The sequence below is a fragment of the Malaclemys terrapin genome, chromosome 5 (genome assembly GCF_027887155.1).
Source record: "Malaclemys terrapin pileata isolate rMalTer1 chromosome 5, rMalTer1.hap1, whole genome shotgun sequence".
In the NCBI taxonomy this organism is placed as follows: domain Eukaryota; kingdom Metazoa; phylum Chordata; order Testudines; family Emydidae; genus Malaclemys; species Malaclemys terrapin.
The window spans coordinates 132,650,651-132,677,564 of record NC_071509.1 but is presented as its reverse complement, the minus strand read 5'-3'; the positions used below and the strand labels follow the sequence as shown (position 1 = coordinate 132,677,564).

Below are 26,914 nucleotides of genomic sequence, written 5' to 3'. Positions count from 1 at the left end.
ACTGTGCGATGGTAATCAGAACATGGGTACATTAGATCTACTAAATCTCTTCTTTAATTATCACAATATTTAAAAGAGTAAATGAAAAACTTACATAAATATTTTGAGGGTCTGGTTTGAACCCACAAAAACAGGTATTTGCATCACCTATGCAACGTTATATTTTGCCAACATGTTGCAGAAACATTCATGGGAAAGAGTTACAGTCTTAGCTGTCCGGTTCTTTGGGGGTATGACCGTGTGCTCCAGTCACCATTAGGATGGCGCCTCCTCCTGGCAGTTCTGAGGCAGCTCACCAGGTTGACACCTCTCCTTGTGGTTGTAAGATGTCCCTCCACATCCTCTTTGTCTGCAGCTCTCTCTTGCTCCAAGAGCTGCTCTGGCCTCTTCATCATTCAGCCCCTGGCTAGGCCATTATTATGGTTTCCTTTTTGGGGGGGGGAAATCTCTTCTCCACAAACATGCTCAGGCAGTCTTCCTATGCACTCACTGCCTGTGCCACTTTCCCAGTGGCTGATTCGGGATCCCAGGCCCGCCATCTACTCCAGGTTCCAGCTCAGGGATCCTCCAACCAGCGGTCAAGGTTTGTTCCTGTCTAGACCTTACTGCTTTTTCCTGAGCCCTGTCCTATCTTCCTGGCCTTCCCACTCTCTGGGTTTGCCAGCCCAAACATATCTCCCTTTCCCCAGGGAGTGACTGCAGACTTTCCCAGCAGCCCCTTCTGCTTCCAATTTCCTTTTGTAGAATCCCCACCTGTCCTTTGCAGGTGAGCGTCTCTCTAATTAGCTGTCTCCAGCCTAAATCTCCCCCATTTTCAGCCTAATTAGCTGATTGGGCCTACCTGGCCTAAATCAGCTTTTATAGGGCCAGTATGGGGAGCACACCCCATCACAGGGACCCAGTGTGACATGAGTAAACTATTACTTTGCAAATATTAGTATACAAAATTGCATTTTAAATGATTGGTTACTGCCAGAAGTAGAGTATATGGACACCTGTGGAACTGGAAAGGTGTGAAGGCAAAAGTTTGATCCCTTGGATCTCTCATGAGCAAGAGAAGGCTTGGCAGTAATACATTATTAGTGAGGTATAAGCCAAGTTTGAACTATTAAATATCTGTTCCGTTGGTAATGCATAGGTTTGATGGAATTGCTCAGTAGAGAAGGGTGTCATGAACCCTGCTCTTCAGTTGATGTTGGTAAATGAAAGCTTAGTGACTAATACCATCTATGACTTGATTATCGATGAAGCCTCTGGTTTGGATGACTTTTCAGGACCTCATTAGCCAAGATATTGCAGGCAAGGTTCTCAGTTTCAGCATGAATCAAGGGAGGGTTGCTGAGGCTGTTTTGCATATGATCTTAATAGTAGGAGACCTCTCTCCCCAAGATGATATGTAATAGAAAATGAATCTAGTGATGAAAGTCCTAGGATAGACTGCTCTCTTTGCAGAAACATATATACCACCAGTGGATTTGTTTCCTAAACCAGCCAGTAAGCAACCAGTCAGTCTCTAAGCTACTCTATATCACCAGCTGCTATCAAGTTAAAATGATTAAAATTGCATTGTTCATTTGTTACAAGATAAATATTGTAATTAACCATTGTGCTTGGTTTGAAATTAAGCATCTTGACTTTGCCTCCGTGTTTTTCTCCCATTGACGATGTTCTATTCCATCCTATTGATGATATAGCACATTGAACTGTATAGATAAGATTTAGAATTATGAAAACTTGACTACTGTACATGTGATGCAAATAGCATTTTTCAAAGATAAATAACTAGTATACATTTTTCAAAAGAAACCACCTCTCCACAATAACTAGTAAATACCCACACATTTTAAAATCAAGGGTCTTCTTCTTGATCATGGAGAAGAGAGTGAGAAGTGTCTGAAATGGGGGGGGAAAAAGTTGAATTTGACATTCCAAAACCAAAAATACTTGAATAATTTAGGTAACTTTTTAACTAAAAAGATGTGTGAAGGAGAGGAAAGGAGTGGAGCATCTCCAGACTTGAGAAATTGGGTATTAATTAATATTTGAAAGAGTTTGGAAGGGTAGATGCCTGATGCCTCAGTAACAGAGCTATTGATTAATACAAGATATTCCAGAGACAGCCATGTTTGACAAATGTATAGTGCTTTAAAAGAGCCATTAATTTGCTATGAAATAACCAGATGTTTGAAATGAAATTTTCAGGGTCATGTAAAGGTGGTGCGCTATCTAGTGAAAGAAGTAAACCAGTTTCCATCCGATTCAGAATGTATGCGATACATAGCAACGATTACTGACAAGGTAAGGGCATTGTTGTAGTGTGGCTACTCTTAGCAAGATTTTGGTAAGACTGAAAAGTATTGCTAAAAGAATAGTTCTAAGTGTGAATAATCAAGGTTGGAGTAGAATTTACCGTGAACATCTGCTTGACTGGCAAAGCAAGTATACCATGATTTTCAAAATAAATGTGTTTTATTTTGGTAAAAATTGAAAATCCAAATACTGTAACAGTATTTACAGTAAATTGTTGTGAAAATGGCAGTAAATGCAACTTGCCAATAATTACTTGCTAATTTTCAGTTAGTTTCCCAGACACATCCTCAGATCAGTGAAGTTCTACTGCATTTTTAAATATTATTACAGAAGGCAACTTTGTTTTTGTCTTTTCCATAAAAATAAATATAACATTCTAACATTTCTAATGTGACATTTGATTATATTCATATAACTCCAGTGAAGCTCCTAAAGTCTTCCATTCTTAAACATAGTTGAAAGATTGTTCTCCTGATGTTGATTAAATGCAGTAAACAAGAACTGTAAACAAACAGTAATATATTATCCATTGCTGCTTTATAAGCAAGCATTCCTTTTATGCTGTTCAGTATTTTTGGGATCCGATGCTGTTCTGAGCTTGAACTAAATATCTGAAGTTGACACTTGCTGTTGAGTAAGTGAATTGCTGTTGGATTGAATTGCTATCCATTTATCTTGCATAAATGGCCTCCCAGTTTCCATAATATTAAGTAATTGCTTCTCAGGGGATTGGTAATATCTTTTGAGCCTCTCACCTGCTGTGAAAGTTCTATCTCTTGCATTGTTCATCTCTGGTCCAGGTTGGTATGGGCAAATGGCATCAGGTATCAAAAGGAATAAGGCATCAGCAGGAAGTAGATCATGAGAAAAGTAGAGCGGTGGTAGTACAGAGTGTTTCCACTGTATCCCTGATTCCCTGCACCATCATCACACTCCCTGCAAAATCTCCTCCCTGAAGTTCAGGCTGTGCAGTGTTGGAGGATGACATGAGTGAGGAGACAGCACTCTCCATGGCACTTCTTCCCCCCATCCCCTCACCTCACCGGCAAAGTTCTGTGAGTTTGCAAGAATTTAATGCCATTCATCCAAATATTGATATGGCCCACATCACAATGTATCTGAGAACTTCCCAAGGACTTCCTTCTTAGCTTGGAGAGAGAGAGAGAGAGAGAATGTTGCTGGGTTATTTGGTTAGAGCTGTGACATCTACTTTCCTTCCCAACTTTCTTTTATCATTTTATTGTTACTTCAGCTTCCCAATCCCTTTTCCCCCTTTCTGTTTCATCAGCCTATTTTATCCTGTTCAGCAGCCTTCGGTTTTAAACTCTCCGGGGCAAGGACTGTCTCCTCTGTTGGACAATACCGTGCCCAGTGCAGTTGGCACCCAATTAGGGATAGTAGGCTTTACTGTAATACAGTATGTATAAGGAAGGGGGAATGGAGGAACTTGCTGAAGGACAGTTAAGCTGGAGTTGGGTACTGCATTTAGACCTGAACATTATGAACTTAGTAGTTATCCCTTGAGTCAAATAGTTCCAGAGCCTTGGTTCAGCTTCTGTGACAGTCCTACAAGTGAGGGCACGTGTCCACATTTATCATTTTTACTAACCAAATTCCTGATAGACTCAGCAAGGAAGCCAGTAATTGAGCAGATGTAGAAACTGAACTACTCTTTCAAGCATGTGGCTGTCCATCCAAGCCAAAATTGAGGCACATAAGTGGGAGTATTGTGGAAAAGCTTGCTGGCCTTGTTCCACCTATTCTGTGGATAAATAGAGAGTTTCAGTCTCCAGAGCTTTAAGAAATCTTTTGTAAGCATTAAATTGAAAAACAAGAGAAGAAACCACTATTCCTTTTTCTGATGGTACTCTAAATATCACCACAAAACTCCCCTTTGTTGACAGTTGAGTAGCTGCGGTTCTGTGTGTGTCAGACTGCTTCTTTCCTAATAAAAGATTCTGTAGTTTCCACAGCATGTTAGCAGTTAAAAGACCAGTAATTAAAATAATAAAATATTTAAATATTTTAAAAATGCTTTGTACCAATATGCCTCCAATACAGAATACCAATATTCTTCACATTTTTTCTTTTTAAAACCTTTTAAAAATGATTAATTTATACAACTAATTGAGCAAATCTGTAAATCTCGTATCATTTTGGAAAATTTGTCAACAAATACAATACATATTACAATTATGTTTTCAGACAGAAGATTGATTTACTTTGTCATTTTAGGAGATGTTAAAGAAATGCCACCTTTGTATGGAATCAATAGTACAAGCCAAAGATAGACAGGCTGCTGAAGCAAACAAAAATGCAAGCATTCTTTTAGAAGAGCTGGATTTAGAGAAGGTAAGGAGTCCCCTTTCATTTCAAGTTTCATTTCTGTGACCAAAATGTCTCCACCATCAGAAGAAACTGTACAAGATCTGGGCCTGAATTAAAAACAAACACACGCGCTCTCTCTCTCTCTTGGGCTAGAGGTGTGTGAAATATTTAACACAAAGAGGGACCCAGTGAATGTTTATCCACCATAAAATCCACCTTTTAGGAGGCCAAAACTTCACTGCTGTTTCTTTGACAGTGAAAGTGCTTCAGACAGCTATTCCGGATAGATTATTTTTTCTGTTAGAACTCCAAAATAATCTATGCAAATATAAGAAAAGATAATTATATATGATTATGATTATTTATATATATATATATATATATATATATATATATATATATATATAAAAACTATAATTACCTTAAATCATTCATAGAGATATAGATATATCTAGATAGATATAAAATATGATTTTAAGGTAATTATAGTTTGTAGATGGCAAACAGTAACAGAAAGCCTGTTACACAGTATTTATTGTCTCAGAATATGCTTTACCTTCTGCATATCGAGTTTAAAAGGAATATCATTAAAGAAATGCTTATGTACGGACGCTGTTTCTTGGTATAAGCATTTCCCAAAAAGATTAATATAAAGCAGAAAGTTATTTTGTACAAACTGAGCTTAATGAAGAGTCTGTACCTGGTGACATTAGCACAAATATATTTGATCTAAAATTTGTATTAATTTGAGCTTCTAGTGTCACATTAGTTGCAGCATTTTTAATAAGCATATATTTTACCATCTCACTCTAATAGAAAATGGTTTATCTTCATTCTTTTTGGTAAGTTTCATGCATTCTTGATTTGGCTTGTGCTTTCATATGCACATGCTCTATAGGTACGCTTGAAGATTAAAATATAGGGCAAAATTCTCCTCTCTGCTGCAATATGTATTGTTTATATTTGCAGAGTTAAATGTACAATCGAGATCCATAGTGCAGGTCAGAGTGGAAAATATTGACCTTTTGATGTCTAAACATAATTTAACTAATTAAATTAGATGTCTGATTTTCACAGTTGCAAATTGTAATGTAAAAAAGAAGTAATCTTGAAGCATTCACCATGCTCCCGAACATGGTGTACGGTTCCTCTTTATCAACTTGCAGTACTCTCATACTGCTAAAATGTTCTTGACTTACAGCTGAGGGAAGAAAGCAGGAGACTGGCTTTGGCTGCCAAAAGAGAGAAAAGAAAAGAGAAACGGAGAAAGAAAAAGGAAGAACAAAGAAGAAAACTAGAAGAAATAGAAGCTAAAAATAAAGAGAATTTTGAACTACAAGCTGCTCAAGAGAAGGAAAAGCTGAAAGCTGAAGGTAGTCTTATTGCTGTTTCCCATAGATTTAATCTTTTCCCATAATTTTTTACTCCCAGTATGATTACAGCTTTTTTTATCAGTACTTTGATATAAGGTTTCATGTAGTCCATCCATATTTGCTATATCTAACATGACTTTTAAATTTTACTAAATATAGGAATTGCTATACTGGATCAGACCAGTGGTCTATTTAGGCAGTACGCAGTCTCTGACAGTGGCCATAACCAACTGCTTCAGAAGCAACTATGGGATAACCTGTCCACAGTGAAACTTTCCTCCTAGCCCCTGGTACATAGTGGTTGGCTTTGTTGAGAAGCTAGAGTGTATATCCTTTCCAGAGCTCCTGTGGTTTTTAATATTTACTATAACTCTCCCACTATTCTTGTTATCTGAATAATGTCAAATCCTTTTGAATCCTTTGGGCTCTGATACCTTGTAGCAATGCGTTCCAAAGGATAATTGAGTTTTGTATGGGAAGGTATTTCCTTTTATCAGTTTTGAATTTGCCACTTTTTGATTTTATTGAATGTCCCCTTGTTCTGGTATCTTGAAAAATGGTAAATAGAAGTTACCAATCTAACTTCTCTACACCGTCCATTATTTTGTATGCTTGTATCATGTCCCCTGCTATTAGTCTCTTCTCAAAGGCAAACAATAAACCCAGTCTTTTCAGTTTCTCTTTATGTGAGAGTTTTTCCATACCCTTAATCATTTTTGTTGGCACTCTTGGAACTCCCTGTATCCTTTAGGAGATGCAGTTACCAGAACTGAATGCAATATGAAGGCGTCCCATTAGTTTATATAATGGCACTATAACAATTTCTGCATTATTTTTACGTAACTGTCTTAGCAGTGATTGGCTTATGATTATCCCATGGAGTCATTCAAGATTGTTACTAAACTTTAGTAGTAAATTGCCTGATTTGCTAGGTGTGCCTTGAAAAACAAAAATATCCCGGAATTGCAAATTTCCTCATGCTGTAGTAATTTTTTTGATTTTTAATCAGATGAGCCTGAGGTCCTAATGGAGCCTCCTAGTGCCACCACTACAACCACCATAGGTATATCTGCAACTTGGACCACTTTAGCAGGTTCCCATGGGAAGAGGAACAATACCATCACCACAACCAGCTCCAAGAGGAAAAGCAGGAAAAACAAAATTAACCCCGATAATGTTCAGATTCTGTTTGATGATCAACTCCCAATTGCCTATGGTCAACCAGAAAAAGCCAATGGCGAGTCGAAGAGTAGCAGTACCAGTGAAAGTGGCGACAGTGACAACATGAGGATTTCCAGCTGTAGTGACGAAAGCAGCAATAGCAACAGCAGCCACAAAAGTGACAGTCATTCTTCCACAGCAGCCATGAACACTCTGAGCAACAAGAAACAGCCATCAGTACTTGTCACTTTTCCAAAGGAGGAGAGGAAAGCAATTTCTGGCAAATCATCAATAAAGTAAGTTATTGTGGCCATATGTAATTACTCCAGTTTTAAAATAATTAGAACTTCCTGTTTGAAAATGATTTTCAAGACCTATTTTTAATAGCCTTGTTAGTCTTGTAAATTACAAGAATAAAAATAGATAAGAGCACAAATGTCTTTGCTTTTCTATTTATATGAATATAAATATTGTATGAGGAGACCAAACATTTTTGGATCATGAATTATATTAAAACAGTGGGCTGAGGCATGAAGCCTACCCACAAATCTTTAACTAGTGGGTTGTCTTGCTATATGTGGTTTCCCAGACAGAAGCATTTCAGTTAGTTCAGAGTTAGTATAGTCGGTGTTTTTTGGCAACGGGTGTCATGACTAGCGGCTAGTCTTTTAGCAATGCCAGCAGGTGAAAGGGGAGTATTTTAGCCTAGGTTTCAGGTACAGTGCTGCTGAGTTCAAGTGGCACCTAATCCAGTGGATATTACATTGGTGGTTTTAAAAGTTCAAATGGTTTCTAGATGTATTCCAAAATGCCGTATACACAAATTCATACTGGTTAGTTAATCTAAGTAGTTTATTGCTCTCCATCTTCCTCAGATGCAGTGAACCTGTTTCTAGTTTTCAGCAGAACCAAATTCGCTAGTAGTTAGCTGCTAAAATACCGTTAAGATATTTTACTGCATATGTATATTAACTATATTTAATGAATGATCACTTGTGCTTAGTGTACTTAGTGTCTAGGCAGAAATGTGCTAACTCAAGTTATGATTTTCTAAGGTTGGCGCTCCTAACAAGCTTAGTGCCCAAAGGCTAAAGAAAAATGGCCACATGGTATGTGTCTTGCACTGAGTTTGAAGAAATAATTTCTCTAAATGCAACAAATTATTTTTTTAAAGGTTGTCTGAGGTTATCAGTGAAGTAACCAGCAACTCCTTGTCCACTTGCACAAAATCTGGACCTTCTCCCCTTTCTTCTCCAAATGGAAAATTAACCATAGCTAGCCCGAAACGTGGTCAGAAGAGGGAAGAAGGATGGAAGGAGGTTGTAAGAAGGTAGGTGTGCATATACAAAGTCAAACATGCCAGTAGTTTTACGCATTTTATGTATCTTTTTTGACAGAACATTTTTATTTCATTGTTCCCCATCTTGCAGTTAAAATGAATGTATTAGTTTGAGAATAGAAGTGATAAATTTCTCCTCTTAAACACCAACTCAGGATCTGTCTCAAACTTCATATCTTCCTGCTAATCCTCACCTTATTTCAGATCATCAAAACTTCTCCAGTTGACTTAATACTTTTTTCTTCTGTATAGATCAAAGAAGGTTTCTGTCCCATCAACAGTAATTTCCAGAGTCATTGGAAGAGGAGGATGTAACATCAATGCTATCCGGGAGTTCACTGGAGCACATATAGACATCGACAAACAGAAAGACAAGACAGGGGACAGAATAATAACAATCAGGTAAAAAGTTTGTTTGGCATTGTTTAGTACTTTTTGAAAGAATAATTTCTATACAGTAAATGGGAAGAATGAATTTTAAAGAGTAGTCTTTGGTTTAATAGACCACTTTTCTTGCAGGATTTCTAAGTGAGCAACAATTTTAAAGATATATAATTTGAGAAGCATAATTGATGCTACTATTCCGTTTGTGCTTTTGAACCAAAAGAATGTTTTCATGCAGAATAGGGAAAATTGGTTCTGTTCTGTAGTTGTGGGCAGAAAGTAAGCAGAGAGAAACTATTTTTTGTGGACTATGCAATGCCTTTGTTGCTTAGGACACTGGTATTTCAGCCTTTTAAATTCTTTACACATGAAGCTAAACATCTAGTTTCCTTTAACATAAAATATCTTACTGTGAATTCATCTATTATAGAGTGGTTGACAACCTCAAAGCATACATTTGGGCTACATAGTGTAAAAGTTCAGGGTAAAAATTAAATCAGAATAACTATACTTTTCCTCCCTCCCTTTTACTCTTTATTACAGGGGTGGCACAGAATCAACAAGACAAGCAACACAGTTGATCAATGCTCTTATTAAGGATCCAGATAAGGAAATTGATGAACTTATTCCAAAGAATCGTTTGAAAAGTTCTGCAGCAAATTCCAAAATAGGGTCGTCAACACCTGCTGCCACTACAGCCGTTAACAATTCACTAATGGGAATCAAAGTGACCACTGTAGCTGTTCAATCAGCATCTCAAACAGCCACAGCACTCACTGTGCCTGCAATTTCTTCAGCATCCACACATAAAACTGTCAAGAACCCAGTGAATAACGTGCGGCCTGGTTTTCCAGTTTCTCTTCCATTAGCATATCCTCCTCCACAGTTTGCACATGCTTTACTTGCTGCTCAGACTTTCCAACAAATCCGTCCACCTCGGTTGCCCATGACCCACTTTGGAGGTACTTTTCCACCAGCTCAGTCTACCTGGGGTCCTTTTCCTGTTAGGCCTTTGAGCCCTGCAAGAGCTACTAACTCACCTAAACCTCACATGGTGCCTCGCCATAACAGTCAGAACAGCAGTGGTTCTCAGGTGAATTCAACAAGTTCTCTGACTACTAGTCCGACAGCTACAACAAGTTCAACAGCCTCTGCTGTGCCTGTTTCATCTACAAATGGCAATCCCAGTTCACCTTCAGTCAGAAGGCAGCTTTTTGTTACAGTTGTGAAAACATCTAATGCCACCACAACTACAATCACAACCACAGCTAGTAACAACAGTACAGCACCTACAAATGCCACATATCCCATCCCTACTGCCAAAGAACACTACCCTGTCTCATCCCCATCATCCCCTTCACCACCAGCTCAGCCAGTAGCGGTTTCTAGAAACAGTCCTTCAGACTGTGTAACAACCTCTCCGAATAAAGGGGCATCTTCCTCTGACCAGGAAGCAGCTAGTCCACCAGTAGTGGAAACAAGTAATTCAGCCAGCAGTGGGCAGCTGAGTGCTAGTTCTGTTGGGAGTTCCTCAGTGCATCCTGCTCACCAGCAATCTCCAGGATCTCTTTCTCAAGAAGCAAGACCTCCTCCCCAGCAACCTCAGGTTCCTCTACCAGATCCTAGAATGGTTGTGCCTCCAAATTTAGCAGCAGCAACAAGTTCATCTGCCCCAGTGGTAGGTTCGACAAATGCCCCCATGACCTATCCCTTGCCTCAGACATCAATGGGATCTACTCAACCTCCAGCTAAAATGGAAACCCCTGCTCTCAAACCACCTGCCCATGGAACAAATACTGCTCACAAGACTCCAGCTCCCGTGCAGAATTGTTCTGTTGCAGTCCATAATGTAAATCACATTAAAAGGCCCCACAGTGTTCCTTCTTCAGTGCAGCTTCCTTCTACCTTAAGTACACAAACTGTTTCTCAAAATTCAGCCCATCCAGCAAACAAATCTATGGGTACTAACTTCAGTGCTACTTTGCCTTTTGGGCCCTTTAGCACATTGTTTGAGAACAGTTCCACTTCTGCTCATGCCTTCTGGGGTGGATCTGTAGTTTCATCTCAGACAACACCAGAGTCCATTCTATCAGGAAAGTCTTCGTTTTTGCCAAACTCAGAACCCTTGCATCAGTCTGATACTTCCAAAGCCCCAGGTTTTAGGCCACCGTTACAAAGGCCAGCTCCAAGTCCCTCAGGTAAGCGCACGTGTGTGTGGGGGGGGTGGGGTGGGGGGGTGCCCTCAGCAATATGTCCCTCAGCTGAATGCCTGCACTTTGGAACACTTAATATTTTCTGCCTATTCTTTTAGGGTTCTTTATACTAAATGAATTGTGTATTCCGTAATTCATCTGCTCTTGAAAGCACAGTTCCACTACAAGGGACAGATTCAAGTATAAGATTTCATTTTTAACCCGAATTATGTTTCTAGCCCTTACAAGGATACCTTCTGAATGTAAACTAATGGACTCCTGTCTTCGTGAGTGTGCATGCAGCCTGACACACCATCTCTGAGAGATAGGAACTGCCCTATTCATCTCATTTGAAGTACTGCATGTAAAACCCAGAGTTGACAGTTGAAATGTTAGCATGTTAAAATTATCAGCACTGAAACCGTTAACAGAATCCTCCATCTACCACAACTTCTGAGGTATCAAAAGGCTCAGTTGTCACTGCCTATCTGACAAAATGCCTATCTGACTCTTTATCCCTTGCCAACTTCTGTAGTGTAGTCCTGCATAGCCAATATATAAATCTATAGCATATTGAAACTTTAGGACAGAGTTTAAAATTAATTTAAAATCAGAATATATAAAACAAGGGATACTTCACTAATTTTTATTATTCATTTTCATATTAATTCAACAAAAATCTCCATTTTTTGAATGCATGTGATTCTGCAGGAGAATTTCCAGTCTGCTGCACTCATGCAGGGTTTTGTCACAGAATTCCGAGCAGCAACTTGCTATGGATACATAGAGCTTTTTTGTACTTCGACTCTGTCCAGTGTGGAGGGACTCATGATGTGGATTTTGTATGTAGTGTTTTGCCTTCAAGAGAAAAGTATAGCAATGACTTCCTAAAGAAGTGAACAGTTGTAAATTTTGATCTGTTTATTAATATCAAAGAATTGAGAGATGCTGTTTATTTTTTACATTGTAACCTATTCATGTGCACTAGTTAACTTCAGTTGATTTTGAAATAATTTTAGAGAGTTCGGTCTTCAAATATCTGGCAAGATGTAGGCCTTGTTATCAGTTCCTGTTGAATAGCAAGGGGTATTTTAGTGAGACAGAGCTGAGTTGCATTTATATCAATAGGGTTCCATGTATTGAAGTTACCTTTTTGCTGAATACTTGTGCTCAGAATGTCAGCTTTTGTGTGTTTTAAAAAAAATCTAGCTCTCTTAGCTGTGAAGATAACTTTGAAAATGTGCCTCTAAAGAAAAGTGATGCATTGATATCTTCTTGTGTTAGCAGAGGGTCTAAGACAATAGCACTTAAGCGGTTTGGACTGCCCAGTTCATTTCAGTCAGGACAGTGATGCCAGGGACTTTGGCATATTTCCAAGATCTCATGTAATTCAGTATTTTTGTCACAGAATTTGCCATTTTGTTGCTGCTAGGCATCTGGCACTTTGTCTCCCTATTGGGTCTGGCTGGAGTTGCTGCTTATTTGCCAGCTTTCCTAACAGGGAGTTAATTGGATTATAAGGAATGTGGTCCCTCCTTGTTCCATGAAGTCAAGTAGCAGAGTTCAGGGAGCCAGAGTTAAGAGTCTAACTTGCAGCTAGGGACTAGGGAGAGGTGTAAAGTGGTCTATCCATACTCTGTGGAGAATAGTTTAGCTGCTGGCACCTGGGGAATCAAGGTGATACAAGCTCCCCTCTTGCTGGCACACATGGAAGTGGGGGAAGGAGGCTCTGAGCCAGGTCTCTTGGACAGTGTTGCAATAGTTGAAGCTCAAGGGGATAGGCGTCCTGGAGAACACAACAAAAAACTACTACTCCTTTCTTGCCACTTCTCTGTTTGGGGTCGGTGACTTTTATAGCCTTCTTCCAGAATGCAAGATGCTTTGCCAGGCCATGCTGCAGATTGGAGTCTGAGGTCTGCTGACAGCCAGTCCACGAGCTATATTATTTCAGAGCTATAATAAATTAATTTGATGACATGGCTTCATGTTGATCGCAGAACATATATTAAATATTTCCTTAATAAAGAAAGAAAAGGGGAGTGGAGAAATACTTTGTGAATTTTAAACACGATCACAACTTTACCTTCCCTGTGCCAGATGGTCTGCATTACTTACTAGAAAATGATTTTCTAGTCCCAAATGATATAAATTAGAAAGATTTATGGATCTGGAAAATGCTAGATTGTTACGCTGGTAGCTAGTTATAGGATTATTTACAGTCTAGTTATTGCATTCATTTAAACTCAAGACCTCCACATAAAAATCAAGCATAATTTTTAAATGTTACTTACGTCTTTAAATATAAAATGATTTGTATTAAGTCTGTCACAACAAAAAGTATGAAAGATTTCCAAACTGACAGTCTCTCTCTTTTTCTCTCCCCTTCCCTCCCCACTCCCCCTCCCACCACCAAATTACTGGCTAACTCCCTTCAGGTCTTTACTTTCACATTTTCTCTTCAACTGCTATTTTTCAATCATTTTTCTTCCCCTGAAAATTTTCCTGCATTATTTTACTTTCAGTTTTCCCCTTTGAAAAGTTTTTTTATTTTTTTTGAAAGGAGGGTGAGCTTTTACTTTCTTACTACTTATTTGTATCCAGCTTCAGTACTGATGCATACTTGTTTTCTCATTCACTCATTTATTTTAGTTGTTTTAAACCTTTCACACACATCCACACCATTTCCAATGTTTTTTAGTACTCACTTCTCTTGCTCCCCTATTTGTAGTTGTGTGAATGGAGAGAACAGCTAAAAAGACTTGGCTACTTAACCAAAATGTCAAATAATTGTGATGGATGAAGAAATTAATTTGATGCAAATGTTTCCCCACTGTCCTCATCTCCGAAGGACCTCTCTGGCTTTAAGATTAAGCTAGATAAGTTTATGGAGGGAATGGTTTGATGGGACAACGTGATTTTAGTCAATAACGTGCCATCGCTGGTAAATAGTATCAATGGTCAATGAGGGTCTGGCTGGAGAATCTTGCCTGCATGCTCGGGGTTCAGCTGATCGCCATATTTGGGGTCGGGAAGGAATTTTCCTCCAGGGTAGATTGGCAGAGGCCCTGTGGTTTTTTGCCTTCCTCCGCAGCATGGGGCAGGGGTCGCTAGCTGGAGGATTCTCTGCGATTTGAAGTCTTTAAATCACGATCTGGGGACTTCAACAGCTGAGTTAAGGGAAAGTGGGTGGGTCAGCTTTTGTGGCCTGCATCATGCGGGAGGTCAGACTAGATAATCATAATGGTCCCTTCTGACCTTAAAGTCTGAGTCCTACTTACACAGATGTTAATTAGAACCATCTTTCAGTGAGGACTTACCCTCTGCCAATTTCTTTCATAGGTATTGTCAGTATGGATTCACCGTATGCTTCTGTAACACCTTCTTCTGCACATTTGGGTAACTTTGCCTCAAACCTTTCGGGCGGTCAGATATATGCACCTGGGCCACCCCTGGGCGGAGCACCTTCAGCTGCTAATTTTAACAGACAACATTTTTCCCCACTTAGTTTATTGCCTCCATGTTCATCAGCATCAAATGGTAAGTTCTTCTCAGTAGGAAACTAGTGAGAAATTATTGTAAAGGCAACATTCTGTCAAATTCTACCTAGTCTATGTAGCTACCTAATGAATAAACTTGATATTTTTGGCTAAGCTTTTTCCTAGGATTTTTTGTTTCATTGTTGTTAAAGTCCATATCTGTTTGAAGATGGATTTTGAAACTATATTTTACAGAATGAATTGTCCTGGAAGAAATCTGTTAAATGAAAGGTTTGATCTCAACAGATGCATTAGGGCTGCTCAATAATCCTCTCTGAGGTTCCTTTTAGATGTTGGGATTTTTTTCAAGGATTTTTTTCAAGTTCTAGCCCTTTTGGTTGTGAAGATACTCTTCCAAAAGTGAACCAAGTGTCACTGATGTGATAGTGTATTCATAAACCCTACCAACAAATAGTGTTTCTTTTATAATGAATTGATTGTTTTTAGAACCCTTTAAAATAACCACTAAATAGATTTGGAGAGTGACTGTGTTCTGTAAATTTTGATATCTTCATCTATAATTGTGACTTTTACAGTTTTTGCTGTAACACAGCCATGATGTGTTATGATAGAAAACTAATTTTAAATTTAAAGATATCTCATTCCATTATATTTAAGGAAGAAAGTTAAAGGTTAAACATTGGCAATACAGTATTAAAATCTGAAGTCCTCTTATTAGGACTTTTGCAGGCTAAATGAGATGCAGATGTTGTGAAAAGAACCCATTAATTTATTTAAGATCTGCTTCAGAATCTAACCCTTTCTAATTGCCAATCTTTATTGATAATGCCTAAAATAATCTTTTTAATAGTATCTTTATGAACAATTGTATAGACTCTAGAGTAGTAAACTACTTACAATAATTGTTTCACATAAGCCACCAAACAGTCAACAAGTGATAAAGGCTTGAGCTGTATTTTGAACCAGTGATCTGGAGGTAAAACACTTCAGATTATCATAATGTGCCTGCCGAGTCTTCTGAATCATCTACTTCCAGAAGCTTGGGGGTTTTTAACAGGTTAATGTTGGTATATGTGAACAGAACTATATGAGTGGAAAGCGACAAAGAGTCCTGTGGCACCTTATAAACGAACAGTCTGTTAGTCTATAAGGTGCCACAGGACTCTGTTGCTTTTTACAGATCCAGACTTTGTCACTTTTTACGTGGCTACCCCTCTGATACTTGACTGTGTGAGTGGAAATTCATTTTATCATCTCAAACTAGGTGTAGCAAAGATACTAAATATACATACACACTTCTGTAATTTTTCAATTATTTTCTGTAGAATCTCCTGCTCAATCAGTGTCATCTGGAGTTAGAGCACCATCTCCTACCCCTTCAGCAGTGTCCTTGGGGTCAGAAAAGCCCAGCAATGCGTCTCAGGACAGAAAGGTTCCTGTTCCAATTGGGACTGAACGTTCTGCACGTATTAGACAAACTGGAACTTCTACTCCATCCGTTATTGGGAGCAATTTAGCCACTCCAGTGGGGCATAGTGGCATCTGGTCCTTTGAAGGGATAGGTGGCAATCAAGGTATGGAAATATTGTCTAACAAGCATCCTTATGCATGCAATTTTCTATAGTCATATTGCTTTTCTTAATAACCATGCTTTAGAACTGAGAGGCATTGTATAAATTGAATTCCGCAGAATTTACATTTGCTCATTTATAAATTCATTTCCAATTCTCAGAACTGGGTCTTCTGTCTGCTCTGTCCAATTTGAAGTTGTGTCCTAAACGGTAGTGGAGAACCTTTGGTTCTGAAGCTTTGCTGCTTGTGACATTTGTTGTTGCTGTTATAATTGCACAAAACCATAAATAACAAAGCAGGTAGGTTCCACCCTGCCTGGGATGAACTAGATAATCTAGCTGTAATTTTTACGATTACTCCTGCAACCAACCTAGAAGAGCAGTATTAATGGGCTTTGAATGGACTCTCATCCAAAACTCTCTCTTGTTGAGGAAGATTGTTGCAATACAGGACGTTGAGTGAGGAAATGCATGGGATAGTTGTCTCTTGAGGATGAAGATTACTCCTCTGGAGACCGTCATAACCTTTTTTCAGTTTTGCTTCTTTTATGGAGTTTGCTGTTCTGTATATTAGGAACTGTGAAACTTTCTGTTCGGATTCAGAGAGTTTAAGGCCAGACAGGACCATCAGATCATCTAGTTTGACCTGGATATCACACGCCATTACATCGAACCCAGTTACCCCTATGTTGAACCAAATAACTTGTTTGGCTAAAGCATATCTTCTCTTGGTGGTTAGTTCCAGTGGTTAATCAACCTCACTGTTAAAAAATTGTGCCTAACTTCTTGTTTTAATTTGGTATCAGCTACCAGCTGCTGGTTCTTGTTATACCTTTTGCTGTTGGATTAAAGAAAGAGCCCTTTAGTACCTGATATTTTCTCCCTGTGAAGGCATGTATACTCTGCAATCAAGAAACCTCTGTCTTCTTTTTGATGTGCTAAACAGGTTGAGCTCCTTAAGCCTCTCGCTAAAAGAGCATTTTCTCCAGCTCCCAAATAATTTCTGTGGCTCTTTTCTGTACCCTTCCCAATGTTTCCACATCTTTCTTAAAATGTGGCCACCAGAACTGTATGTGGCACTGCTGAGACCGACACTGGAATGCTATATACAGAGGTAAAATCACCTCCCTATTCCTACACACTGCTCCCGTCTATACCTCTGAGGATCTCATTAGCTCTTTGTGCCAGTGTTGGACTGGAATCTCCTGTTGAGTAGCTTGTCCATTGTGAACCTTGTATCATTTTTAGTCACTACTTTCCAGGATACAGTCCTCCATCCTGTAAGTAGGGTAGAGCCTTCATTCCTTGTTTCTAGATGTATACTTTTACATTTAGCTGTTTTAAAATGCATTTTGTTTGAATGGGCCCAGCTTATCAAGCGATCCAGATCGCTCTATATGACTGCCCCGTCTTCCTCATTACTTACAACTCTGCCTATCTTTGTCATCCACAAATTTTATTAGCAATCATTTTATATTTGCTTCTACATCATTAGTGAAAAAGTTGAATAGTATTGGGCCTAGTGCGAATACCTGTGGACCTGCACTAAAATTACCCTTATTCAGTGGTGATTCCTGTTTAAAAACTTTTTGGTCAGTCATTTATCTAGATCTTAATCTATTTAACGTGTGCTCTATTGATATTGTATAGTACTAATTTTATAATCAGAATGTCATGCAGTACTAAGTCAAAGTATTTATATCTACACAGTGACCTTAATCAAACTTCTTGTCTCCTTAAAGAATGTAATCAAGTTTCATAAGACCATTTTCCATAAAATTGTGGTATTTATAGCATGAATTGTATTCCTGCCCTTTAATTCTTTATCAAATCACTCCCATTTCATCTTTTCCATTATTTTGTCCAGGACTGATTAGCCAGCTTATAGTTATCTAGTCATTCCACTTTCCCTTTTTTGAATGTTGGCACATTGTTAGCACTCTTTTCCAGTCTTCTGAAATTTCCCGTGTAGTCCAAGAGTTATTAAAAATTAACATCGGCAGGCCTGGGATCTTCTCAGCCAACTCTTTTCAGAGTCTTGATTTCATTATCTGCTCCTGCTGGTTTAAAGAAGTTTATCCCTAGTAGATGTTGTCTACCATCCTTAGTTATTAATTCTCTGGCCAGTAGCCACACATTTTTATGTGATATGAGTACAATTCTGCTTTGTAACAGAAATATTTATTGAACACTTGTGCCTTTTCTGTATCATTAACAATTTTCCAATCTTCATCTCTCATTAGATCCTATACCATTTAAGATTTCTTTTGTTTCTAAAACACTTTAAAAATTCATTGTTGTCCTCAGCCCTGCCAGCCAGAGATTTTTCCTTGATGTCTTTAATATCCCTTATTTATCAACTATTTCCCCTCTTTTCCATTTGTAAATGGATTACTTTTTAATTTCTGATTGATGCTTTCACCTTGCCACTGAACAAGGATGGGCTTTTAGGTAAAATCCTCTTTCTTGATTGTGTAATCATGATTTTCAGCAGTCTGATAAACTATTCTGTAAGACCTGCCAATTCTTAACATTTTTCTAAGTTTTTCTTCCCAATCAATTTTGCTCATAATTTTTCTTAGCTTTAGGAAATTAGTCTTTTTGAAATATCGTCTGTCTCTGTTACCTGTTGAGAGTGTACTCTGTTTTCCCATATTGAATGTAATCCGTTCATGATCGTTGGTCCCTAGGTAACCACCAACTTCCAAGTGGCCTGCCTCTTCATGTTACCACTTGTGGATGCATCATCTTGTTTGCCTGTGAGCTTCAGGAACCTTTTGATAAAGCCGTCTCTTTTGACAAGCGCCCATTTGTACTATCGAACAGTCAAACTGAGGTTATAAAAGACCATGCAGTCCTCAATTACCACAGTACAAGAGCTATAAGGAGCAGGTTTCAGTATCCATAACTTGAAGGAGAAAATATTGTGGAAGTTATTTCTTTACTAGAAGTAATTTTTCAACATCCTCCGTTAAGTGGGATTTCTTTGAGTGATTGTCCACACAGATTTCATTCTTGGTATATATGTGCCTCAGAAGTATAGTCTGAGTGGACAACCAAGGTTTCTGTAGGGCAAGGGACTATTCTTGTTGCGGAAATGCTTTAATGCAGAGGACTTTAGTCTTAGCTGCCCATACAAATTTATTAATATCAATATAATAATTGATTGTACTTGTTTCTTTGCTAGATAAAGTAGATTGGTGTCACAGTGGAATGGGAAGTCATATGATCCACAGGCCAATGTCTGATCCAGGAGTGTTTTCACATCAAGCGATGGAGCGAGACAGTACCGGAATTGTAACCCCTTCCGGTACATTCCATCAGCATGTTCCTGCAGGATATATGGATTTTCCTAAAGTCGGGGTAACAATCCTAATGTTTCTGGCATCCACCTTAGTGTAGGAATTTCAGTATTTCTATGTTGTTTCTTAAGACAAGTAGACATTTTATAGCAGTGGTTCTCAAACTTTTGTACTGGTGACCCCATTCACATAGCAAGCCTCTGAGTGCGACCCCCCCTTATAAATTAAAAACACTTTTTTATATATTTAACACCTTTATAAATGCTGGAGGTGACGCAGGGTTTGGGGTGGAGGCTGACAGCTCGCAACCCCCCATGTAATAACCTTGCAACCCCCTGAGGGGTCCCGACCCCCAGTTTGAGAACCCGTTTTATAGTACTGTCCAGTCAAAACAGTCTGAGCTGTGTATGTTAGAGTATTATTGCTCTTTATTTTTCTCCAGAACAGTTGGAAGATATTACTAATCTGATACTAAAAAGTAAATGTACAGCAGATAGGAAAAATGTTTAAAACCTTACTCTTTTAAATAATACAAATGTAGGGAATTTCTAAAATGTAAAGTGATCATTTCTATTGCTACTTGACATGTGTGTGTCTTTATATATACATGTTGATTCTTAACTTTTTTCCCCCTGAAGGGTATGCCTTTCTCTGTGTATGGGAATGCAATGATTCCTCCTGTAGCACCCATCGCAGATGGTACTGGAGGTCCTATATTTAATGGACCTCATGCTGCTGACCCATCTTGGAACTCATTGATAAAGATGGTTTCAAATTCCACAGAAAACAATGGCCCTCAAACGGTAATATTGTGATTTTTTTATTATTATTATTATTCCTGACTTATCTTCAACATAATCAGATACAAAAACAAATTCTCCAGGAGTATAATGCAAAACATAAAAACTTGTGTATTTCTAGTCTTTCTGATTTTTCTAATTTAAATCTGATTTACCCGTACTAATTACAACTGAAGCACCTAATGCACTTATATGTACCAAGTGTAAAATAAAGTCCACTTTCTTTTTAAAAATAAGCAAAGAGTCATTGATGGCTTGTCAACATGGGGAAGTTGTTCCAGAATAAGGTAGGGTGTGAATTTAAGCAGAATAGCTATTCCAGAATAAGGTAGGGTGTGAATTTAAGCGGACTAGCTATTCCAGAATAAGTGTATCCACATGGGCAGCTATTGGAGAATAGCTATTAGAATTAATTTCCTCCTGTAGACAAGCCCTTAATGTAACACTTGAAACAGTTACTATAACCTCTTTTGTTAAATGTGTTAAATAATGTTGGTGGGCTACTACAGAAGTACTAGAAGTGATATAGATGTGATGGAACTGATAAATCACCTTTCTGGGAAGTGTCGTTTATTCACGGCTGCATATAATTTATGATTTTCTTAGTGGGAGGTGAAACTGTCACAGCATTAGATCTGGAGCATTATGCTTTTGAGCCATATTGCCTTCCCTAGTGCTAGGAGTGCCCAGGGAGAGTTAGCCCTTCCCACATCAGTTTAACCACTGCCCCACCATCAATCTCTGTCCCAGTGTTACCTCTTTTGAGATCTCTAGCACTGCTGGCTACACAAGTTGCCTCGTTCTGCTGAATTTTGGAAGTTCATTGTATGAGTGCAGTTGAGGGAAGAGGGTTCCCTGTATGCTTTCTCCTCTTCCAGCCAAATCCAACTATATACCTAACTGTATAAAACGCGCTTGCTTATATATTAAACTCTGTTCAAGTATTTCTCAGTTATACCCAAATAGATTTTACTTTGTTACATGTAGTATTTGTAAGGTTTCTCCAGCAGTGAACGTGGTACTAGATATTGAAAAAACAATTCATAATAATAATTTTTTTAGTTAACTGAACTTTTCAAAAGCTGAAGTGAAACCGTTTATAATTCTCCAAATCATGATGCTTTACACCTTGACCTTGTAACTGATTCTGCTTGCATGATCCCCTGCATGCATGCAGAAACCGAACTGACTTCAGCAGGCACAGCATTAGCAGATTCAGTGGCAGGTTTGGGGCCTTAATTATTATTCCCCTTGATCCTAGGAGGCTGGATTTCCTGATATACAGCTAATATAAATGTTACCGTATAGTATGTCAGGGTGGAATGACACATTGTCATTCTGTGGCATGATAGTTTATTTTTTTTATTGAAAAATTGCTGGGGGGGAAATGTTCTACCTAGTACTGAAGGGAATGTGTAGGTAGGATATGTGACCAAGGGGAGAAGCACAGGCAGGAAGATGAAAGTGATGAAAATAATCTCTGCACACCTCAGCTCTTAGGTATTACAAGAGGAAAACACATTTAAGAAAATAACGTGGTGTATTTTATTAATAGATGCAACCATTACAGAAGTGAAAAGTGAAGGCAGGCACTATAAATTATATTGTAAACATCTTAGCTAAGCCTAAAATTCTTAAATGTTCTAAAGCATCCTTGTAATACATCATTAGTAACACACCCTCTTCTTTTTCAGGTGTGGACTGGAACTTGGACACCTCACATGAACAGTGTGCATATGAACCAACTTGGCTGAGTGGGATCAACTTGTTAGCCTGGAGATTGCTTTTTATTCAGAGGAAATCACAAATGGCTGTTTAATATGCTCCCAAATCATTCTACTGATGTGCTTGACTGAAGTGTGTAGGCTTTTTGCAGAAGAACTTACTAACTGACCTTTTTCTGTGAACATTGTGACCACCCATTCCCCACCATCATATGTTTCAACTTAGTTAGCCTTTACTCTTTTTTTAACATAACTTTCTGTTGAAACTGTTCTTTGGCTGGTTGGTTTTAGTACTGTAAACTGCTTCTGAGCAAACACAGAAATTTAGCAAAATTATGTAAACTTGATCCTGAAGTTTTAGAATGGCAAATAAATGTACAATTGTTTACATAACAGAAATGGCTAAGCAGAAAGTAAATTCAATATGTCAGTATAGAGGCTCTACTTTATGTAGACTTAAATTAATGTGAGATATGTACCTTCATATTCAGAAATCTGGATGTTTCCTTCATACATTAAACTATTAATAAGCATAACTTTTCTACTTGTGTAATTTAAGTACAGTATAAAAGTGGGAATTATCAGTGGGTTTTCCCAATTATATACGTTGGATTTTTGAAAAGTCATACATCTGTTTATTTTTCTCTTGTAACCAGATACTTATTAAAAGTAAGTTTCCATTTTCTTCTATGCAGGGTTTTCAATAAAAAAAAAAAAAGCTCTTGAGATTATGCCTTCTGGCACTTCCAGAACTGTCTCCATGCTAACACCAGTAGAGTTCCCCAGTGAATACTAGTGAACGTGCCATCCTGCAGCAGTCTGTTACAAATGACTCTTGCAGATGGGTGGATGCAGTGAGGTATGTTTAGTTCTCTGACCATTCTAAGTGCATCTATCTAGTTCCTTCCAGTCACCAGAGAAGAAAAATGTGTGACTGTTTTTGGCTGTTGGAGTAAAAGTAAGCACACCCACTGGCACTTAGTAGTAGAGATTCATTAATGAAACTGCCTCCAAACCAAGGCTTATTTTTCAAGAATTAGTGGCTTAATTAGAGCAGGCGATGTTTTATTCTGAATTGTGCGTCTGCCTGATCAAAGTTAATTTTGAACATTCCAAAATGAAATTTCTGTGTAAATGATCATCTTTACTAGCTTTTATCATGTTTTGCTTTTAAAGTTTCCTGGCGTGAAAACACCAGTATGCTCTGCAAAGGAACATCAACAAACTGTAGAGCAGTGGTTCTCAAACTTTTGTGCTGGTGACCCCTTTCAGAAAGGAAACCTCCAAGTGCGACCCCACCTATAAATTAAAAAACACTTTTTATATATTTAACACCATTATAAATGCTGGAGGCAAAGCGGGGTTTGGGGTGGAGGTTGACAGCTTGCAACCCCCCATGTAATAACCTCGTGACCCCCGAGGGGTCCCAACCCCCAGTTTGAGAACCCCTGCTGTAGAGCAAGTTCAGAAGTACTATAAGGCAAGCCTAAAACAAAGCTATTTTAACCCAAGATCCCAGTTTATAACACAAATGACTGTGTATGTGTGATATACAGTAACTAAATTTATAAACTAGATCTACAAATCAACTGTAGTATTGTGGGAACAAATCCAACATGGTCTATCATTTGCTTTTTGAAACAGAAGAATGTTAAAAGGTAAATCTTTTTAAGGTACAATGTCAATCAAATCCACCCTTTTATATGGTGAGTTAGAGTCCTGACAAACTTTAGATAAATCTTAATTGAATGAATATCCCAAATTAATTAGATTAATTCTGTTTGTTGGCTATAAAACTGGATTTTTAAAATGCTGTTTCATAACTTACTATGATTACTCTCTTAAAGCCAGAGGAAAAATGATTTTTCCCAAGCTATTATACAGCCTTTTAAATACTGAGATGCTACGTTTGAGATGTCCAGAAGTTCATGAATACCAGTGTCTGTATACATGCCCCAAGGTGGTGCTCTAAATCTAAGTAAACTCATTTTTCCAGTTGTCTGTGATTCCTCCTTCTGAAATCTAATGTATGAAGAATTGGTTGGATCAGAATGGATACTTAACTGAACAGCTGTTAATAAAAAACAATTTAAATTCAATTTCAGCACTTTACTATGAGTGGGGAATAATGCTATTAAGGTATTTTATATAACGTTTACCACTCTCCTATAACTTTATGATTAATGCTTCTCCAGTGCTAACGGATTATTTTTACTCTTCTGAAATAATCCTTCTGAGGAATAAATACTGCTCAATATTTATTACAACAAAATGTATTCTGTGGGTCAAAAAAACTGAGTTTCTTAGGATGTGATTTCTTATAAAGCTGTCTGTATTTTGTTGACTTGAAAACAAAACTGTAGACACGGGAACATAGGCTGGAATGCCCCATGTTTCGTTTGTGGGATCAGGCTTGTTAAATAAAATACTGGGGTTTTTAGAAGTCTGTACTAGGAACATTTTTTCAGATACATTTTTTATATTTCAAATGTAATGCCTTTTATTTGACCAATAAAAAAAGGAACATACTCTTTTGAGACCTGGCAGGTCTTCCCTATCTTTTTTTAAAATACATATGCATAGATTATTGGAGTGTGTATATGCAGAATACTTTATTCATTTTTCTGTTAATTAAGGAATGGCATAACTCAAGAAATATGAGCCATGAGTTAGTTCACTCCTTAAGCCCCAGGATGATAAATATCCCAGTACCTTGTGTAATCTGTTTGTCACTCAATGATAAAGTACTGTCATCTAGTTACTGTGAAACCTGTCAGATGCCTTTGCATTGAATAGGTATTTCATAAAAATGCAATGTTAGCTCTTAGTTTAAACTATCTTCTCCCTTCATTGTAGAGGATAATAATTTTATAGTGTGAACAGAGAAATTTCAAAACTGATAGGATGGATATCAAAATTTCTGCCTACTGTGTACAAATGGTATTCTGCACTGGTTTTGATACTTACCAGCTCCTTAAACACCCAATTCACAAGAGAAGTAGTATGACCCTGAGGGTATGTCTACCCTGCAATTAAAAAACAGAAGCTGGCCTATGCCGGGTGAATTGGGCTAAGGGGCTATTTATTTGTGGTGTAGATGTTCAGGCTCACTCTGTAGCCTGAGCTCTGGGACCCTCCCTCCTTGCAGGGTCCCAGAGCCAAACATTTACATCGCAATTAAACAGCCCCTTAGCCTGAGCACCACAAGCCTGAGCCTGGCATAGGCCAGCCAGGGTGCCTAACCGCGGTGGAGACATGCCCTTAGTCATTTTGTCTCCATAAATCCAGGACCAAGGAAACTAAGTTAAAAGATAAATGTATAAAGCAAGATGCTAAACCTAAAACCTTACAATAGTCAAATTTCATTTGGGGGCAGGAAAGAGAAATCAAAATCAGTCCACTGGATTCATTTTAGACTTTTATTTTTGTGGATCAAAAACCACTGACTGAGCTTTCTTTTCATCTCACATCACAGAATACTTGAAACTATCTGCAATTTGTTTTGACCTACAAACAAAAATAGCTTGTTCTTGAACCAGGACTATTTCTAAGTAGTTAAAATACAAGAACAAAACATAGCACTTGTACATTCACTGTGATGCAGGAGTTCTGGGCTCCACTTGCATAAAGCTAGTGGATGTCCGTATGCATTAGCCATAACAATTTTTAAATTTGCTATCGTCAGTGTTAAGTTCCTGACGATGATCTTCTGTTCTTACAGATCTACATTGCCAGGGAGGGGATCAGTAGTAGCTATCAGAACTTGGTTTTTTGACTATCATTGGAAGTAAAATTTCTCCCTTGAAAATACATTATATGGATTATTCCAGACCAGACCATAGAAAGAGTTATATGATTTGGGTTGAAATACTTAAATATTTTCCATTGGGTAATGTAGCTGATCATCCCTCATGAGTGACTTAGATTTCACTATGTAAAAACAGTTTATAGAAGTTCTCTAATTCTTTGGGATTAAAAAAAATTACAGCAGATACTGCAATAGAAATCTAGCATCAACCTTGGCACAGCTCCGTATCAGGTAAGGTTAGAGTTAAATCACCACTAAAACACTCCTAAAGAGAGATTTCACTTTTGCAGTGAAGTTAAACCTTGACATATGGATCAAGCATCATGAGTCAACTTCCAGGACAAATTAAAATTTAATAACTGGAACATTTTTAGCAATTTCTTGGTCCGTAGTTACCCACAACAGACTTGACATAAAAGGAACAAATTTAATCTTTACAGTTACTTGCCAGACAAATGAAGCTGTAGTAGGACACCTACATTGCATTTGTGACATCTAGGTGATTAAATGAAGCAAATGACAAAAGACTACTGGAAATGAACAAGGTGAGGCAATGTTAGCACTTAGATCTCTATATGACATGATTTGCAAGCTACTTAACATGGTTTCAGTTTCCCTTTTTCTTAAACAGCTAATTAAAGATATACACAATCAGAGGCCAACTGAATGGTAAAAAGCTTAGTAAAGGGGAACAGAGCCTTTTCATTCCTAAATCAGTGGTTTAAATCTGGACCTATTTGGTAATGACTAAAATACATTAGCATAGGCCCAATCCACTCCTGTTGAAGTAAATGGTAATCTTTCCACTGATCTGAAAGAGAGCTGGATGAGGTCCAACAATTTAGGCATATGAAATGAGTTGGTCAGTTCCTCATGATTGAGTGGGCCCATCAGTATACACCTTTTTGGCACTCTCAGCAGATAAGCTAAGGATTTTAATTTGCTTTAAATGTTAGTTTTGAATTTCAGGGCAGTAGGTCAGGTGATATAACTTCTGGATACTGCAGTGCTATGTATGGAAATACCTAGGATGGGGGTGTGTGATTTACTTGTAGCAGCTTGCAGAGCCATGGTGTTTGTAATTGCTGGGTACCCCATCAGGACAGTTTTGATCATTATATTCTA

At 38.1% G+C, this 26,914-nt stretch overlaps 1 protein-coding gene and 1 long non-coding RNA gene across 9 annotated transcripts in view; one reads left to right on the top strand and one right to left on the bottom strand.

The window, feature by feature from the left end:
- The window catches only part of ANKRD17 (ankyrin repeat domain 17), a 144,848-nt gene extending 120,324 nt beyond the window's left edge, over positions 1-24,524 (top strand). For all 6 annotated transcript variants that reach the window (XM_054030163.1, XM_054030162.1, XM_054030160.1 and 3 more), the window contains 12 exons: positions 2,203-2,298; positions 4,546-4,662; positions 5,840-6,011; positions 7,021-7,468; positions 8,347-8,502; positions 8,764-8,913; positions 9,439-11,093; positions 14,427-14,624; positions 15,910-16,158; positions 19,343-19,518; positions 20,096-20,260; positions 21,952-24,524. In XM_054030163.1, coding sequence (XP_053886138.1) covers positions 2,203-2,298; positions 4,546-4,662; positions 5,840-6,011; positions 7,021-7,468; positions 8,347-8,502; positions 8,764-8,913; positions 9,439-11,093; positions 14,427-14,624; positions 15,910-16,158; positions 19,343-19,518; positions 20,096-20,260; positions 21,952-22,011 — 3,642 coding nt within the window. In that variant the 3' untranslated portion in view covers positions 22,012-24,524. The remainder of the gene's footprint in view (positions 1-2,202; positions 2,299-4,545; positions 4,663-5,839; positions 6,012-7,020; positions 7,469-8,346; positions 8,503-8,763; positions 8,914-9,438; positions 11,094-14,426; positions 14,625-15,909; positions 16,159-19,342; positions 19,519-20,095; positions 20,261-21,951) is intronic.
- Positions 1-26,914, bottom strand: part of LOC128838183 (uncharacterized) — a 53,856-nt gene that overhangs the window by 23,437 nt on the left and 3,505 nt on the right. The window contains exons 2-3 of one of the 3 annotated variants that reach the window (XR_008445117.1): positions 8,706-8,849; positions 3,468-4,072 (exon numbers count right to left, since the gene is read on the bottom strand). This is a non-coding gene — a long non-coding RNA (uncharacterized LOC128838183). Of the gene's footprint in view, positions 1-3,467; positions 4,073-8,535; positions 8,850-26,914 lie in introns of those variants that run through there. The other 2 variants (XR_008445116.1, XR_008445115.1) reach the window with 2 other exon arrangements.